The sequence below is a fragment of the Ambystoma mexicanum genome, chromosome 9 (genome assembly GCF_040938575.1).
Source record: "Ambystoma mexicanum isolate Mex_15411 chromosome 9, UKY_AmexF1_1, whole genome shotgun sequence".
NCBI classification, from domain to species: Eukaryota; Metazoa; Chordata; class Amphibia; order Caudata; family Ambystomatidae; genus Ambystoma; species Ambystoma mexicanum.
In genome coordinates, this window is record NC_090931.1 from 179,955,836 (window position 1) to 179,974,095 (window position 18,260).

The 18,260-nt window shown below is 48.5% G+C and overlaps 1 protein-coding gene across 1 annotated transcript in view; it reads left to right on the forward strand.

Annotated features, from left to right (window-relative positions):
• TREH (trehalase) overlaps positions 1-18,260 on the forward strand; it is a 122,402-nt gene that overhangs the window by 35,606 nt on the left and 68,536 nt on the right. The window contains exon 7 of the mRNA XM_069614408.1: positions 10,838-10,954. Within this exon, the coding sequence (XP_069470509.1) occupies positions 10,838-10,954 (117 nt within the window). The remainder of the gene's footprint in view (positions 1-10,837; positions 10,955-18,260) is intronic.

The following is an 18,260-nucleotide window of genomic DNA, read 5'->3' on the forward strand; positions in this document are numbered from 1 at the left end:
GCCTTTCAGCTTAGTATGGAAAAACTGTTTGCAAGACATTCACAGGGGCAGGCCTTGGACAATGAGCTTCTTTCGTTGCGACAGGGTAATCAAGACCTTTTGGCTTATATTGCATCTTTCAATAGACTAATAGTGGAAACTCAATGGCCTGAGGACAAAAGGATTACGCTGTTTTATAGAGGTCTACGTGGAGAGCTCAAAGACGTTTTAGCCCAAGTAGTGAATCCCCCACAAGACTGTTCGGATTATATAGACTTGGTCGTTCAAATAGATCACAGGCTGCAGAACAGGAAGGCCGATCGTTCCAAGTTTGATGCTCGAGTATTTTCCAAACCGCCAACTCCTTCCAAAGGAGTAGACTCCGGGGAACCCATGCAAATAGGGGGTCTGAAAGGTCCTCTAACACAAAGGGAGCGGGAAAGGAGGAAACAGTTGCAATTATGCCTATATTGCGGAAACTCAGGGCACTTTCTTCGAGACTGTCCGGTGAAACCTGCTAAGAAGGCAGTAGGAGCTGCAGTTACCAAAGTTACAAACTCTGAGCAGGGAAACGACCTCGCCCGACAAGAATAGAGGTCCTCTTGCCGAGCGTGAAAACCAGTTCCGTGACCTCGCATTTCGTGATACCTATGGTCCTCATTAGCCCTGATAATCCGGATCGATTACATGCAATTGAAGCTTACGTCGACAGCGGTGCCATCGGCAATTATGTGGATCATGAAATGGTTTTGAGGATGAATCTAACTCTTTGTCCCAAGGCTGTAAAGGACGTCATTACTACGGTGGATGGTACGGAGATAGCCTCCGGGCCAGTAACGCATACCACTCAAGAGGTGACGCTAGTAAGTCAAGATGGACACCATGAGAAGATCGTGTTCGATGTGATCAAGGCCCCTCAGTTTCAGATTATTCTAGGAATACCTTGGTTAGAGAAACACAATCCTCTGATCGATTGGCGAGCAAGAACGGTCCAGTTTCCAGAATGTGTCTCTACTTGTCACCCTCCACCTGGTGTTGCACTGGCCGCAATTTCTTCAGAGACTCCCCAGTTACCTCCCGAATACCTAGAATACCAAGATGTTTTCCGGAAGGATCAGGCTAACTCTCTACCTCCTCATAGGTCTTATGACTGCCAGATAGACCTGATACCTGGATCTACTCCTCCTTGTAGTAGAATTTATGCCCTCACCGAGCCTGAGAACCTTCACCTTCGACAATACCTGGATCAATACCTGGCAAATGGGTTTATTCGTCCTTCCAAGTCCCCTGCTTCTTCAGCTTTGTTCTTCGTTCCAAAAAAGGAAGGAGACCTTAGAACTTGTATCGATTATCGCTCCCTGAACCAGATCACCGTTAAGAATAGATATCCGTTACCTTTGATCCCTGAACTCCTGGACCAAGTCAGAAAAGCATGCATATATACAAAGCTGGATCTTAGAGGAGCTTACCACTTGGTACGAGTAAAAGAGGGCGATGAATGGAAGACGGCCTTCCGCACCAAGCATGGGCTATTTGAATATCAGGTCATGCCCTTCGGACTTTGCAATGCCCCGGCCGCCTTTCAATATTTTATGAACGATGTCCTCAGAGAGCTCATAGATGTATGTGTTGTTGTTTACATTGACGACATCCTCGTTTATTCTTCATCGGAATCTGAACATCGGAAACACGTGAAAATGGTCCTCGAAAGATTGCGTCAACACAAACTTTTCGCTAAGTTGGAAAAATGTGTTTTCAACGTGACTGAAGTTGATTTCTTGGGATTCATATTATCACCTGGCGGAGTGCGTATGGATTCAAAGAAGGTTGATGCAGTTCTCAAATGGCCATCACCATCCTCCGTAAAAGGTGTGCAAAGCATGTTAGGCTTCGCTAACTTTTACCGCAGGTTTATCCCCGAATTCTCTCGAATAGTCCAGCCCATCACTGCCTTGTTAAAGAAAAACAAACGTTTTGAATGGTCTACCGAGGCGGAACAAGCTTTCCAGGATTTGAAGACTAAATTTATCTCTGCACCAATCTTAAAACACCCTCGCCCCGAACTCCCCTACATCGTGGAAACTGATGCTTCAAGCCTTGCCATGGGGGCAGTTCTATCACAAAAGGACCCGGTAACCAATCAGTTGCATCCCGTGGCATTTTGGTCCCGCAAATTCTCACCTCCTGAAATCAATTACACGATTACTGACAAGGAACTTCTGGCTATCAAGTCTGCCTTTAAGGCTTGGCGGCATTATCTGCTGGGGGCCCGACACACCGTTACTGTGATTACGGATCACCGAAACCTGCAATATTTGAAGACCGCAAAAGCCCAATCCTCTAGACAACTCCGTTGGGCATTATTCTTTGCCGAGTTTGACTTCATAATTACCTATCGACCTGGTACAAAGAACGGTAAAGCCGATGCCCTTTCTCGGATGGGAGTGGAAGAACACTTGGTCAACCCTAAACCTGTACCAATCATTCCCGAACAAAGAATTCTGGGTGTAATCGCCACAGAATCCATAGAGGAAGTTAAGGATAAAGCCAGGCAACTTGTAACTCCAGCAGACATACAGAATTGGCATCTGCAGGGAAAGGACTTTGCAGTAAAGGACAACTTATTGTATTTCCAAGAACGATTATACCTACCCAGCACAGATTTACAGAAAAAAGTAATCTCTTGTTATCACGACTCTTTAATGGAAGGTCATCCCGGTATAGCCAAGACCTCAGAAAAGATCAAGCGCTACTTCTGGTGGCCGTCTTGGAAAAAAGATATCAGAGACTTTATAATGTCCTGTGGAGTATGCGCCCAAAACAAGAGTCAAAAGGAAAGACCAGCAGGCCTCTTACGCCCTATTGACATCCCACCTCGCCCTTGGCATACGCTTTCTATGGACTTCATCACCGATCTACCTCCATGCTCCGGATACAATACGATTCTAGTAATCGTGGACTTATTCTCCAAGATGGCGCATTTCATTCCGCTCAAAGGCTTGCCAACAGCAGCAACTCTGGCCCGAGAATTTCTCGAAAACATCGTCCGACTGCACGGTTTTCCTTCGGTTCTAATTTCGGATCGAGGTAGTCAATTTATTTCTCATTTTTGGCGAAGTTGCTGTCGGTCGGCTCAAATTGATGTGAGACTATCGACCAGTCACCACCCTCAGACCAACGGACAAACCGAGAGGACCAATCAAACTCTGGAACAGTATTTACGCTGCATGCTGCAACAAACTGAAAAAACTTGGAAAGATATCCTTTGGATAGCCGAGTATGCCTACAATAACTCTGTCCATTCGGGAACTGGGAAAACCCTGTTTTTTCTTTTGTACGGCAGTCACCCTCGAACCTCGGAGTTGGATCCCCTCCAAGATCTTGAAACACCAGCAGTAGACTACCTGCATTCTACAATCACCCAAGCCTTTAAGGAAGCTGTTTCTCACCTTCAAAGGGCTAAAGAACAATACAAGAAAGGAGCAGATCAACATCGGAAGGAAGCCCCTCACTATCAAGTAGGGGATCAAGTCTGGTTATCCACCAAATATCTATCTCTAAAAGGGCCATGCACATTCAACCCAAGATACCTTGGTCCCTATTCCATCACTACCATAGTAAACCCAGTAGCGGTCAAGTTGGACTTGCCCCCGCACATGAAGATACATCCGGTCTTCCACGTCTCTCTATTAAAACCCGTGCAACCTCAAACCCGACTAACCAAATCTCCAAAACCTATCCTAGTGGATGGAGAACTCGAGTTTGAAGTCAAAAGCATTCTGGACTCCAAGATCTCCAAATCTAAACTATTCTACCTAATTGACTGGAAAGGCTACGGCCCCCAGGAGAGATCCTGGGAACCTGCTGAATATGTCCACGCTCCTCGCCTAATCAAAAGATTTCACCGAACATTTCCTGACAAGCCAAAACCCCCGGAGAAGCCCGGTTTGGGAGGGGCCTTGAGGGGGGGTACTGTCATGATCTCTGCTTCCAAAAGGTCAGGGTTTTCCCAACTCCCTAGGAAGCAGATCCATAACCCAGGTTCCGAGTGCCAACCAGTCCCAATTGGGACCTTTTGGACCCAGTCCTGGCGCCAGTGGCACCAGGCTCATAAATATGCCCAGTCCCAGCGCTGCAAGCGCCGGGCTCATAATGCTTGGGTGGACTTACCTTCAGCAGACCATGCTGCTTACTTGCCTGCCAGGTGAGCCTCTGATCCTCTTCTGTTTGGAACTACTTTTCCTGTTGGGTGGGGCTGGAGCCACTCCCTAGATTCAGAACACTGGAACTCTTCTGGAAGGCAGGAACTCTTTTCTTACCAGGAACTCTTTTCTTACTTAGGCGTGGCTGTGGAAGGAGACACCTAAGCACTACAGGAGGCTATTTAAACCACACCCGGTGGATGAATCTTGCTTTGCGTGATTCTGCAACCTCTGCAGCAGAACGCTCATCGTGTCTTCTGCATCTGGTCCTGGGCCTAAGGAAAAAGGCTTACCATCCTGAATCCAGTCTTCAGCAACACCTATAAAGACAAGAAAGAACAGGTTAGCATTCCGGCATCTGAAAGGCAAAGGCTTACCATCCTGAATCCAGTCTTCAGCAACACCTATAAAGACAAGAAAGAACAGGTTAGCATTCCGGCATCTGAAAGGCAAAGGCTTACCTACTCTTCGTACGCTCCGGAGGCCTTCGGCGCTGCATCCCGCATCTGAAAGACAAAACAAGGTGCGTTTAAAGACATTGGGGAACTTTAATACTCACGTGCCATTACTCCTTTCCACATCTAATCCAGTGGGTATTCCAGCACCCTGCAGCCGCTCCGAACTCGTACCTGCAAAATAAAAAGACAGTTAGAGCGCATAGTGAAGCAGGCAACAAGCGCTTACTTACGTGCTTCCAGGCGCTTCTATTCATCACACGGGCTCCATCTTCAACTCACTTCAGCCCGTCATCCGCCATCGCCGGAACCCTGCCAAACAAGAGACATCATTACTAAAGACTTTAAAGACATTTGAATGACTCGAAACTTACCGTTCGTGCAGTAAACGACGGACAGCAGTCCTCTGAAGTCAAGAGGCCTGCGCTACCTATCCAGTGAAGAAACTGGTTACAGCACCCTGCCCCGAGGCAGATGGAGAGCTCGGCATTCACTTACCTAAGGTGAGAGCGTTAACCTTTGGGGGTCTACAGGAGAGGAGAAGAGGAAAGAGATAGGGACACCCCAATAACCCCAGTTCATTAACCCCATATTTTCTATCTGCAGACATCTTACTCTACACGTCAGGCATACAGTGCACAGAGGTCCAGCCCAAAGAGCCAACCGGGTGCTACACATCACCTTTGAAGATACGGTAGTCGCCCAGTCAAGACCGGCGCCTCTGCGAGAATCAGGTGAGCGTTACAGGTGCATTGAACCCTTTTACTCCCTAAAAATGGCCAAATTCTCCCCCCCCAGAAATATGGAGTAAAACTGCTCCCAACAAAACATGGGAAACAGACATATATAGAACCTTGTGCACACAGCAGCACAGAAAGAACTATTGCTAATACCGCCTGCTCAGAAGAAGTAAGCAGGCATCTCTGGATGTGCATGAATAACCAGGTGCAAAGAAATGTTCAAAAACATTTCCTTTTTCCTGTTAAGCCATCATTTTATGAAATACTCCCATTGGGGATTGGATTTACATTTTTACTCCCTAAAGAATAATTTTCCTCCCAACGTTAAAAAATAGGGAGTCAAATACTCCCACTTCCAAACCTTATCTGGAGCACTGGCCCCAGATGTTCACAAACAGTCTCGCAGTGCCGACACGTTTCTCCAAAACCTTGTAATGCCCCAGTATAAAGAAAAGGCATTGAAGCAAGTTCATTATCAGAGAACTTCTCTGATAAATGCTCAGAGCAAATCCGGTTCCCACTGCAGGGGAAAGTCTAGTGTGAACGTGTTCAGATTAAGCATAGTCCACTGCTGCCAGAAGCCAGACGGCACTAAAAACATAACATGAAATAAAGACAGGGCCTCATTATGAGTTTGGCGGTCCGGAAATAAGATGCCGGTAACAGGTTGCTGGCACCCTTTCCGGACTGCTAAACTATGAGTCTGCCGGTAGGGGCACTGAACTACCGGCAGGCCTGACCTGCCGGGAGTACAGGCTCCTACCTGCCGGTAGGGGCACTGAACTACCGGCAGGCCGGACTACCGGCAGGCCTGACCTGCCGGGAGTACAGGCTCCTACCGGCATGTTTTTCACTGAAGCACTGGCACCGTTAACAACCGGTGCCTCAGTCCCATTCCCATGGAACTCCATGGGAATGGGGATTTACGGTACAGCCGCCGCTTACGATATCCTGGTGGCACCGGGATGTCAGGCAGTAGTAACGGTAATATGGGTTACTGCTAACCTCGTAATGAGGCCCATGGTTTTAAAAGGATGGGATGAAGGAAGCTGTATGATGTAGCGTGGGAAAAATAGTAGGCAAATTAAATGAAGACTGGGTTCAAGGAAGGGAAGATATAGACGTGAGCAATGCATGCCGATTTCTCACTAGGGTCCCCAACAGATGACATCATCATTAGTGTATCGAGCACTGGGCAAAAAGAGACAGGGCGTGTGACTGAACAAGTTTAAACCATTGGCAGTTCTCGTGAAATAGATCCAACTATCCCGAAATTACAGTCAAAAAGGGAAGCATGCCCCAAATCAAGTTAAAATGAAGGGGGCTCTTATCTAGTTTCTATTCTGTGGGGTGAGCCGTTTTGATCTGTGATATATTTTCCATGGCGTAGCCCAGGTGTCCTTTGTCTATGTCTACTGAATTGGATTTGCATAACTGGCCCTACGCACCGATCATACCTCTCGCTTTATATGCACCCGGCGAAAATTCACTCTTCAACATCACGTTTTGTTGAAGAAATCTCCCTCTTGTTGGATCTATGTGACTCGTAGGTTTTCTGGGGTGAATGTGACAAGTGATTAAGGCCCCCAATACTTTTTGAATAAAAGCAACATTTTGGATTTGACCAATTACTGTAGATAGATGGACATAGCGCTGTGGGGAGGCCTAGACTGGAATAAAGAATTCAGCGTAAAATACTCCATTTCAATAATCTTATATTCTTTTACAATGCACACACCAGAGACAGAATAATTCCAATATTGAAAAAATGAAAAATGTTATTATATACATTCCTTAAACATGTTGCAGCTCATTTTAATGAAACTTGTAAATTGGCGTTTGCACTGCAATGTAAACGGCTCCCCACTGCCAAATGTCCATCATTTGCACAGTGGAGTGTAAAATGTGTAGGGTAAAAGGCGCTGTACACACATTTAGTACCCTGCACTTTTGCACTTCGCTGTGCTAAGTGAGTAAACGCTGGCAGGTCAGGCAGCGTTTACTTTTAATTGTGAGCGCCACTTGCCATGCTCCCCAGGCGTCAAGGATGGGTTAATTTCAATTGTGAACACTGCTTTCCATGCATGCATGGTAAGTGTTCACAATTACAATTAATGCATGCCAGGGAGCCTTTAATTGTAATTGTATATGCAGCCTGCCATGCGAGCCTTGCATGCAGCTGGTTCAGTGGATCCCTACGGGGTACGCCTGCTTTTGGTTGGTGCTTAAAGCTGGCGGACCCCAAAGGGGCCTCCAGCATTTGCGGCAGCATGAAAAACCAAATCGGCTGGGGCATTTGTATGTGGAGAGGGCGGGAGGCAGTGTAAACGCCCCTCCTCTCAGCCTACAAATGATTGACTATGAGGCATAACAACATGAATGACTGGGGTAAAAGGCTTTTGCGGCATTCATTTACGTTACATTCTCATAGGACATGAGCCCCATTATGTTATCCTGCATCGGTATAGCGTCTCCTGCCATACTGCATGGCATTGAAGCACTTCCCAGAATGCTCCTTGTTGGCTAGGCTCACTCAGGAGTGAATGCATTGTCTCTCTTTGTCACAACCCATAATGTCCAGATGGCATGAGCCATTCCGAAACTCAGTGACCATTTCCCCACCCTGATGCCCTTTATGGTGTGATGCACGCTTGCCGGGCACCGGTGCCCTTTGTGCTGTGATGCACGCCCTTTTTCCGGGCACCTATGCCCTTTATGGTGTGATGCACGCTCGTTTTCTGGGTACTGGTGCCCTTTATGGTGTAATGCACGCTTGTTTTCTGGGCATTGATGCTCTGTATGGTGTAATGCACGCTTGTTTTCTGGGCCCTGATGCCCTTTATGGTGTGATGCACGCATGTTTTCTGGGCACCTATGCCCTTTATGGTGTGATGCACTCTCGTTTTCTGGGTACTGGTGCCCTTTATGGTGTGATGCACGCTTGTTTTCTGGGTACTGGTGCCCTTTATGGTGTAATGCACGCTTGTTTTCTGGGCACTGGTGCCCTTTATGGTGTGATGCACGCTTGTTTTCTGGGTACTGGTGCCCTTTATGGTGTGATGCACGCTTGTTTTCTGGGTAATGGTGCCCTTTATGGTGTAATGCACGCTTTTTTTCTGGGCACTAGTGCCCTTTATGGTGTGATGCACGCTTGTTTTCTGGGCATTGATGCCCTGTATGGTGTAATGCACGCTTGTTTTCTGGGCCCTGGTGCCCTTTATGGTGTGATGCACGCATGTTTTCTGGGCACCTATGCCCTTTATGGTGTAATGCACGCTTGTTTTCTGGGCCCTGATGCCCTTTATGGTGTGATGCACGCATGTTTTCTGGGCACCTATGCCCTTTATGGTGTGATGCACTCTCGTTTTCTGGGTACTGGTGCCCTTTATGGTGTGATGCACGCTTGTTTTCTGGGTACTGGTGCCCTTTATGGTGTAATGCACGCTTGTTTTCTGGGCACTGGTGCCCTTTATGGTGTGATGCACGCTTGTTTTCTGGGTACTGGTGCCCTTTATGGTGTGATGCACGCTTGTTTTCTGGGTAATGGTGCCCTTTATGGTGTAATGCACGCTTTTTTTCTGGGCACTAGTGCCCTTTATGGTGTGATGCACGCTTGTTTTCTGGGCATTGATGCCCTGTATGGTGTAATGCACGCTTGTTTTCTGGGCCCTGGTGCCCTTTATGGTGTGATGCACGCATGTTTTCTGGGCACCTATGCCCTTTATGGTGTGATGCACGCTTGTTTTCTGGGCTCTGGTGCCCTTTATGGTGTGATGCACGCTTGTTTTCTGGGCCCTGATGCCCTTTATGGTGTGATGCACGCATGTTTTCTGGGCACCTATGCCCTTTATGGTGTGATGCACGCTTGTTTTCTGGGTACTGGTGCCCTTTATGGTGTAATGCACGCTTGTTTTCTGGGCACTGGTGCCCTTTATGGTGTGATGCACTCTCGTTTTCTGGGTACTGGTGCCCTTTATGGTGTGATGCACGCTTGTTTTCTGGGTACTGGTGCCCTTTATGGTGTAATGCACGCTTGTTTTCTGGGCACTGGTGCCCTTTATGGTGTGATGCACGCTTGTTTTCTGGGTACTGGTGCCCTTTATGGTGTGATGCACGCTTGTTTTCTGGGTAATGGTGCCCTTTATGGTGTAATGCACGCTTTTTTTCTGGGCACTAGTGCCCTTTATGGTGTGATGCACGCTTGTTTTCTGGGCATTGATGCCCTGTATGGTGTAATGCACGCTTGTTTTCTGGGCCCTGGTGCCCTTTATGGTGTGATGCACGCATGTTTTCTGGGCACCTATGCCCTTTATGGTGTAATGCACGCTTGTTTTCTGGGCCCTGATGCCCTTTATGGTGTGATGCACGCATGTTTTCTGGGCACCTATGCCCTTTATGGTGTGATGCACTCTCGTTTTCTGGGTACTGGTGCCCTTTATGGTGTGATGCACGCTTGTTTTCTGGGTACTGGTGCCCTTTATGGTGTAATGCACGCTTGTTTTCTGGGCACTGGTGCCCTTTATGGTGTGATGCACGCTTGTTTTCTGGGTACTGGTGCCCTTTATGGTGTGATGCACGCTTGTTTTCTGGGTAATGGTGCCCTTTATGGTGTAATGCACGCTTTTTTTCTGGGCACTAGTGCCCTTTATGGTGTGATGCACGCTTGTTTTCTGGGCATTGATGCCCTGTATGGTGTAATGCACGCTTGTTTTCTGGGCCCTGGTGCCCTTTATGGTGTGATGCACGCATGTTTTCTGGGCACCTATGCCCTTCATGGTGTGATGCACGCTTGTTTTCTGGGTACTGGTGCCCTTTATGGTGTGATGCACGCTTGTTTTCTGGGTACTGGTGCCCTTTATGGTGTAATGCACGCTTGTTTTCTGGGCCCTGGTGCCCTTTATGGTGTGATGCACGCATGTTTTCTGGGCACCTATGCCCTTTATGGTGTGATGCACGCTTGTTTTCTGGGTACTGGTGCCCTTTATGGTGTAATGCACGCTTGTTTTCTGGGCACTGGTGCCCTTTATGGTGTGATGCACGCTCGTTTTCTGGGTATTGGTGCCCTTTATGGTGTGATGCACGCTCGTTTTCTGGGTACTGGTGCCCTTTATGGTGTAATGCACGCTTGTTTTCTGGGCACTGGTGCCCTTTATGGTGTGATGCACGCTTGTTTTCTGGGTACTGGTGCCCTTTATGGTGTGATGCACGCTTGTTTTCTGGGCACTGGTGCCCTTTATGGTGTGATGCACGCTCGTTTTCTGGGTATTGGTGCCCTTTATGGTGTGATGCACGCTCGTTTTCTGGGTACTGGTGCCCTTTATGGTGTAATGCACGCTTGTTTTCTGGGCACTGGTGCCCTTTATGGTGTGATGCACGCTTGTTTTCTGGGCACTGGTGCCCTTTATGGTGTGATGCACGCTCATTTTCTAAGTGTCAACTAACTGCCCTTTTTTCATGTCAGGTACGGGCTCATCCCCAACGGAGGGCGGGTCTACTACCTGCGCAGGAGCCAGCCCCCATTCCTCACCTCGATGATGGAGAGCTATATGACCAATCAGAATGACACAGAGTTCCTGCGGTGCGTATCCTCCCTCTCCTTTATGGCTGTATCTTGCCAGGACGGGTCATACCTTTTACTGCCGGGTGTACCTACTCCACATAATTGCTCTTTGCCCAAAAACGCATTTTCTGAAGTGATTTTTAAGTGGAGCTCTTGGACGAGAGCATCTGCAACCTTTCTCTCTCTGGATGCTGTGGGCCACACCTCCCATCAGTCCTAGCCAGCATAGTCAATGGTAAGGGATCATGGGAGTCGCAGTCCAAAACACCTGGAGAGCTGTTGGTTGGTGACCCCATGAGAAGACACAACTGCTAGTCAATTATTCATGTGTCTAAACTTCTCACCCACCAGCCACCCCCCACGTTCTTCTGTCACACCCCAATTCCTTCCTTCTTGGTATCCTTTCAAAATTAGCATCTTAAATGATCTTCACTCAAGCAGAAGTATCACTGCTTTAATAGCAACAATGAGGTTTGCTGTTTTAAATATGATTTTTCTCATTTATGGTCCAGGCTGGTCCAGGCTATAAATAATTCTCTGGTTTGGTGCTCAGTCAATGCTGTTTTTGCTGCTTCAGTGGCTGTTTTCATATCTTCCCCCATAGGGTTGCTGGGTACATACTGTTCAGTGCTCCCACCAGCTCTGGCCAATGGGCCGGCTCTCGCTGGATCCGAGATCCGGCATTACATCTCTCGCCGGATCTCGGGATCCAGCTTGCCTCTTCCTGGGCCCACCAAACTCCCTGTGAGAGATCTTTCGGTGTGCCCCGTCCCCTGGGGGGGAAGCGGCGAGGGCAGACCGAAAAAAGTTTTCGCAATGTTCCTCCATTAACTAATTGACTGTCAATTAGTGAACAGAGGGACAGGGAGAAAGGTTTCGCAAGTCTTATAAAGAATTATGCAGGGCCGGGCCACACAAAATACAAGAACGGCAGGAGGCACAATTCACAGGAACTAAAACACACACACCCATCCACACACACACACACACACCCACCCCCCCACCCCCTTGCCTCCAGCCCTGGTCACTAGCATTACTTAAGTTTGCATGGCAGTGAGCTGGAGGCAAAGCAGGCTTTGATGCTCACATGCAGCTCTGGGCCCTGCACCAGCTCCCTCGTTGCTGGGGGAGAGGGTCGGAGGGGGCGCAGTGCTCCCACTGGTACCATCTGTGGAAGCCCAGAAGGGCTGAGGATTCACGTGCCAATCTTGCTACTCTGAAAGCCCAGCAGGGCTGGGAAATTAGGTCACCTGTGTCTGTGAGTCAAGTGTTCGTCTCGTGTTTGTGAAAGGGAGTACTGCTGAAGGAGGGGTTAAATTATATGCTATAAAAATTGCTTAATCACAAATACATGTGTCTGTTCTGCTGACAGCAGTTATTAGGAAATTAAACTGTGGGTTCACGGGTGCCAACTTTTGATTTTCACTGCCGGGGCAGAAATACTCCCGCCCTGAATATATGAAAGTGACACCCCAACCCATGCCCTCGTGAAACACATTTTATAGCACTTGTTTTTTTTTTATAAGAAATTACAAAAAGTCATACGATTAGCAACCGGTTTTTAATATATAACCTCCCAGCAACGGTCACTCAACCTGCTGAGCTACCCTTGTTTCCTTCTACTGTAGAGCTGCTAAAGGATCCCTTCATGTAATAAAAATCATTGCATTACCAACAGTATTTTGGGTGCAGCACTGCCATGGAAGTGATTTAAATCAGAACTGATGTACAGTGTGGAAAGAAGCAGCATGATAGACATCGCACCATTTTTAAACAATTATTTTCTGGACGTGAGCTGCTGATCAGGTAGGTGCCCCCTGACCCTGCCATCTTGTGGCCTCAAATCTTTTTGCACCGGTGCTTAAAAGCACGGCGAGCGCACTCGGCGCGTGGTCCCTCTCCCCTTCCTAACCCGCTTCCTGAACCTCCCTCTGCCCGCCTCCCTCAACGCCCTCCCGCCCCGATTGGTGCACAGCAGTAGAGAAGAAAAAAAATGTAATCCTGGCCATTGCTTGACCTGCAGCGTCCGCCCTGTCCCATCTGGACGTGAGCTGCTGATCAGGTAGGTGCCCCCTGACCCCGCCATCTTGTGGCCTCAAATCTTTTTGCACCGGTGCTTAAAAGCAGGGTGAGCGCACTCGGTGCGTGGTCCCTCTCCCCTTCCTAACCCGCTTCCTGAACCTCCCTCTGCCCGCCTCCCTCAACGCCCTCCCGCCCCGATTGGTGCACAGCAGTAGAGAAGAAAAAAAAATGTAATCCTGGCCATTGCATGACCTGCAGCGTCCGTCCTGTCCCATCTGGACGTGAGCTGCTGATCAGGTAGGTGCCCCCTGACCCTGCCATCTTGTGGCCTCAAATCTTTTTGCACCGGTGCTTAAAAGCAGGGTGAGCGCACTCGGTGCGTGGTCCCTCTCCCCTTCCTAACCCGCTTCCTGAACCTCCCTCTGCCCGCCTCCCTCACCACACCCTCATCAAGGACACCGTAGGGCAGCCCCCTGCCCATGCAGCCCCAGCGGCTAAGGGTGGCTCCTACAACGGCGGCTCCAAACAGTGTCGGCAGGTGGCGGCAGGGGAAGCCAGTGAAGCCAGCAGCTAACAGACACCAACAAAAACTGTAAGTGTGGCATGGGTGGGGGTAGAGCAATTACTCTACCCCAGAAAGCCCCTGCCACTCTATCGTACTCTCCTATAACATAGACTGTCATAGACTTACATCGGGCATGATTGGAAAGATTTGTGACCACCGCCCTGAACCTATCCGTGACGTGACTGTAGATGTTGCCTTGCACTATCTACTCACATACCTGTCTAGGTCAACAAGCACCAGACTTAGAAGAAATGGTGAACACTAGCCTGCGTCGCATCCTGATAGAACTCGGGATGTTAGCAAATGCCACACCTAGATGTAACCTGAATGTTAGCATGCTCACACTTAGATAGAATTGTGAACATTAGCCTGCATCGCATCTAGATAGGATTGTGATTGTTAGCATGTGCGACACCTAGATGTAACCTGAATGTTAGCATGCTCACACTTAGCTATATAGCCGACGTCACATCTAGATAGGACAGTGAATGTTAGCATGCGTACATTTAGATGGAATTGTGAACATTAGCCGACGTCACATCTAGATAGGACAGTGAATATTAGCATGTGCACACTTAGATAGAATTGTGAACATTAGCCGGCGTCACATCTAGATAGGACTGTGAAGGTTAGCATGCTCACACTTAGATAGAATTGTGAACATTAGCCGGCGTCACATCTAGATAGGACTGTGAAGGTTAGCATGCTCACACTTAGATAGAATTGTGAACATTAGCCGGCGTCACATCTAGATAGGACTGTGAAGGTTAGCATGCTCACACTTAGATAGAATTGTGAACATTAGCCGGCGTCACATCTAGATAGGACTGTGAAGGTTAGCATGCTCACACTTAGATAGAATTGTGAACATTAGCCGGCGTCACATCTAGATAGGACTGTGAAGGTTAGCATGCTCACACTTAGATAGAATTGTGAACATTAGCCTGCGTTGCATCCAGGGGAGTTGCTAGGTCTGGAAATGACCCGGGGCTAAGCTGATGTCGGAACTGTTGGGACTGGGGGCTAGCTAGTCTTTTGGCTGTAGCTCCTGAGATTCTATCCGGGGCTACAACCAAAAGATCAGGGGCTATAGCCCCCTTAGCCCCCCCCCCTAGCAACGCCCCTGGTTGCATCTAGATAGGATTGTGATTGTTAGCATGTACGACACCTAGATATAACCTGAATGTTAGCATGCTCACACTTAGATAGAATTGTGAACATTAGCCTGCGTCATACCCAGAAAGGATTGTTGAATGTTAGCATCTGCCAGACCTAGATAGAATTGTGAATAGTAGCCTGCGCCGCATCTAAACAGAACGGCAAACGTCAACAAGTGCCACACCTGGATAATATTGTAAATGTTAGCAGGCTACACTCAGACGGAAGTATGAAGGCTAGCCATTGACACACTTAGATGGAATTGTCGATGTTAATATGTGCCATACTTAGATGACATTAAGAAGATTACCAAGTGCAACATTTAAAGGTACTAAGAATGCCAGCATGTACCACACTTGGATGGAATTGTGAACACTAGCCTGCGCCGCATCTTGATGGGATTGTGAAGGTTGGTGAGGGCCACACTTAGACAAAATTACGTAGGTCAGCAAGTGCTACTCTTAGACAGAATGCGAATGTTAGCATGGTAAATGTCATATAACCCACTAACCCATATAAGCTTAAACTCTCTGCATACTTATCTCACTCAAACTCACACAACCATCTCAACCACAACAAGCCGCACGCACAGTGGAGAAACTTTGCTGAAAATGTTGGGGGGGGCATGACCTCTGCAGAAAAGGTGCCCCATTCAAATGAATGGGGACAACATGGTGTGCCATGAAAGTTGGGGGGGACAAACACCCTCTTCCCCCCTAAAATTACGCCCATGCGCACGCACTTCACCACTCTGCAACAACACATAAGCCACACCAACAGCACACGCGGACTGACACCGATCAAATACTCACACCAAAGCCCAGCACCCGGTGTATACAGAGTTGAGGCTGCCAACAGTACACCACTCCTCTCACTATCCTACTCCCTCTTCACCTTACTAACCCATCCCACCTTCTCGTTTGCAGATCCACCAGAGTGGCTGGGGACCAATTCCGTTGGTGACGGTGCGCGGTACAAGTACCTTTGACATAACATAACATTTTGGAGTTTTCATTTGAGCGAGTTCAACTGCAGGCTCCGCCCCCTCGTAACTCGGCCCCCTCCTCCAAACTCCGCCCCCACCCCAGCCCTTTGGGATCCCCCTTCACATTTTTTCCATTTCCACCACTGGCTACTACTGTCAAGTGTATGGTTCCAAGCACCTGGTGCAAACATCCCCCCACTACCCCTTCCTCACTCTTTCTGCCTCTTTGCTGGAATAATGATATCATGGTCGAATGTTTACAGCCGGGCTAGGCATGGCAAGCGCCCCAAACACCTATAGTGTCTTCAGTTAGTCCAATAAAAGGTATAAACGCCTGTATCTTATATGATTTTAACCACAGCACCAAACTTTCCTTCGCTTTCCAAATCCCCATTGCTCTTTTTGAGTGTTAGTTTTCTTATGTTGCACCCATTACTTTAAGTTTAACGTACGCTGCATTTGCACGCTTTCCATATGGAATCGTTTTTTCCCCCATATCCGATCCCTCGGAGGGAGGGGACCTCGCCCTGATCTACCTACACAACTCCCGAATGGCCACACATGCAAATAAGCCGGTGCTGTGGAACTCGAACCCTCTGGCTCGGAAAATGGACCCGTTTCCACCCCACTTCTCGCTTCTCATGGCCAGCAGGTTGCACCTCGTCATTTCTTGCAGCATATGAAAGGCCTTGGGCTTGTTCTCCAAAGACTTTGCAAAGCAAAGAAGTCGCATGGGGAGGGTACCTCTGGTCTGGGAGGGCACTTCAGGTCTGAGAGGGCACTTCTGGTCTGGGAGGGTACTTCTGGTCTGGGAGGGCACTTCTGGTCTGGTAGGGTACTTCTGGTCTGGTCTGGGAGGGTACCTCTGGTCTGGGAGGGCACTTCAGGTCTGAGAGGGCACTTCTGGTCTGGGAGGGTACTTCTGGTCTGGGAGGGCACTTCTGGTCTAGTAGGGTACTTCTGGTCTGGTCTGGGAGGGTACCGCTGGTCTGGGAGGGCACTTCAGGTCTGAGAGGGCACTTCTAGTCTGGGAGGGCACTAATGGTCTGGTCTGGGAGGGTACCTCTGGTCTGGGAGGGCACTTCTGGTCTGGGAGGGCACTTCAGGTCTGAGAGGGCACTTCTGGTCTGGGAGGGCACTTCTGGTCTGGGAGGGCACTTCTGGTCTGGGAGGGCACCTCAGGTGTGAGAGGGCACTTCTGGTCTGGGAGGGCACTTCTGGTCTGGGAGGGCACTTCTGGTATGGGAGGGTACTTCTGGTCTGGGAGGGCACTTCAGGTCTGGGAGGGCACTTCTGGTCTGGGAGGGCACTTCTGGTCTGGTCTGGGAGGGTACTTCTGGTCTGGGAGGGTACTTCTGGTCTGGGAGGGCACTCCTGGCCTGGGAGGGCACTTCTGGTCTGGGAGGGCACTCCTGGCCTGGGAGGGCACTTCTGGTCTGGGAGGGCACTTCTGGTCTGGGAGGGCACTTCTGGTCTGGTAGGGTACTTCTGGTCTGGGAGGGCACTCCTGGCCTGGGAGGGCACTTCTGGTCTGGGAGGGTACTTCTGCTCTATTTTGCTCTCAAAACAGTATCAATATTTAGAGAAATTTGGTGTTCAACAACACGTTCTGCTTTCTGCCATTATAACCAGTGGTGGAAATGGAAAACAATTGGTGGGGATCCCACTTATGGTCTGTTGTGGGGGGCGAGTTTGACAGGAGGGGCGATGCCCGAGGAGGCAGGGTTTGGGTTGGGGGGGGGGGGGACTGGCAGTTGACCTCCGATCAAAGGATATGTCCAAAATAGTTTAAAACGGCAACATTTCTTTCATGCTGCTTCTTTTTCAAACTATATATCAATTCCACTTTAAACAACTTCCATGGCACTGGTGATGAGTTACTTCACTATGCAGATAATAGTTTTGACCAGTGTTGCTGAGTAAATATTATTTAAAATACACAATTTGCATCACATTTTATTTTAGAAACTCCCCCTTGGGTACTATTTGAGCGAGGTGATTTCTGTTCGCCACAAACAACGTTTTCTTTTACTTGAAGCACACCCGGCACATCGCCTGCAGCTCCTCTCTGAAAGCAGTTGGGTGGCTGCATCATGTGGAATATTTTCAATGTTAATAGGGGTATTTATTTATTTATTTTGTATTTGTAAAGCACCTACAGCCCAGAGGCATCGAGGCACTGTTTCAAGAAGATGTCTTAGTTGCGTGAACAAAAGGGATTGTATAGGTTCAGGATTCATGCAATGTTTGTCAGATACCTGTATATTTATTTATTTATTTATGCAATGTTTGTGGGATACAAGTATCCGACAATCATTGCATAAATAAATATATAATCTGGGTCGTGGCTGAGGACTGTAACTTCCACTGGTGACCCCTTACACGGGGTCACCAGAGGAAGTTACAGTTTGCGTGTCCTGCAGCTGTGACCTTTATCAAAGTCCTGCTGTGTATAAGTAGGGGGGCAAAGGCAGCAGAGTGCTCATGGCAACAACGAGCTGCTCCTCTGCCCCCTTTCTCTATGCTGTCGCAGGTGGGGGTTTTTTCAACATTTTTTTTCTAAGTAACCCAGCACAGATCATGGGTTTGGGGTT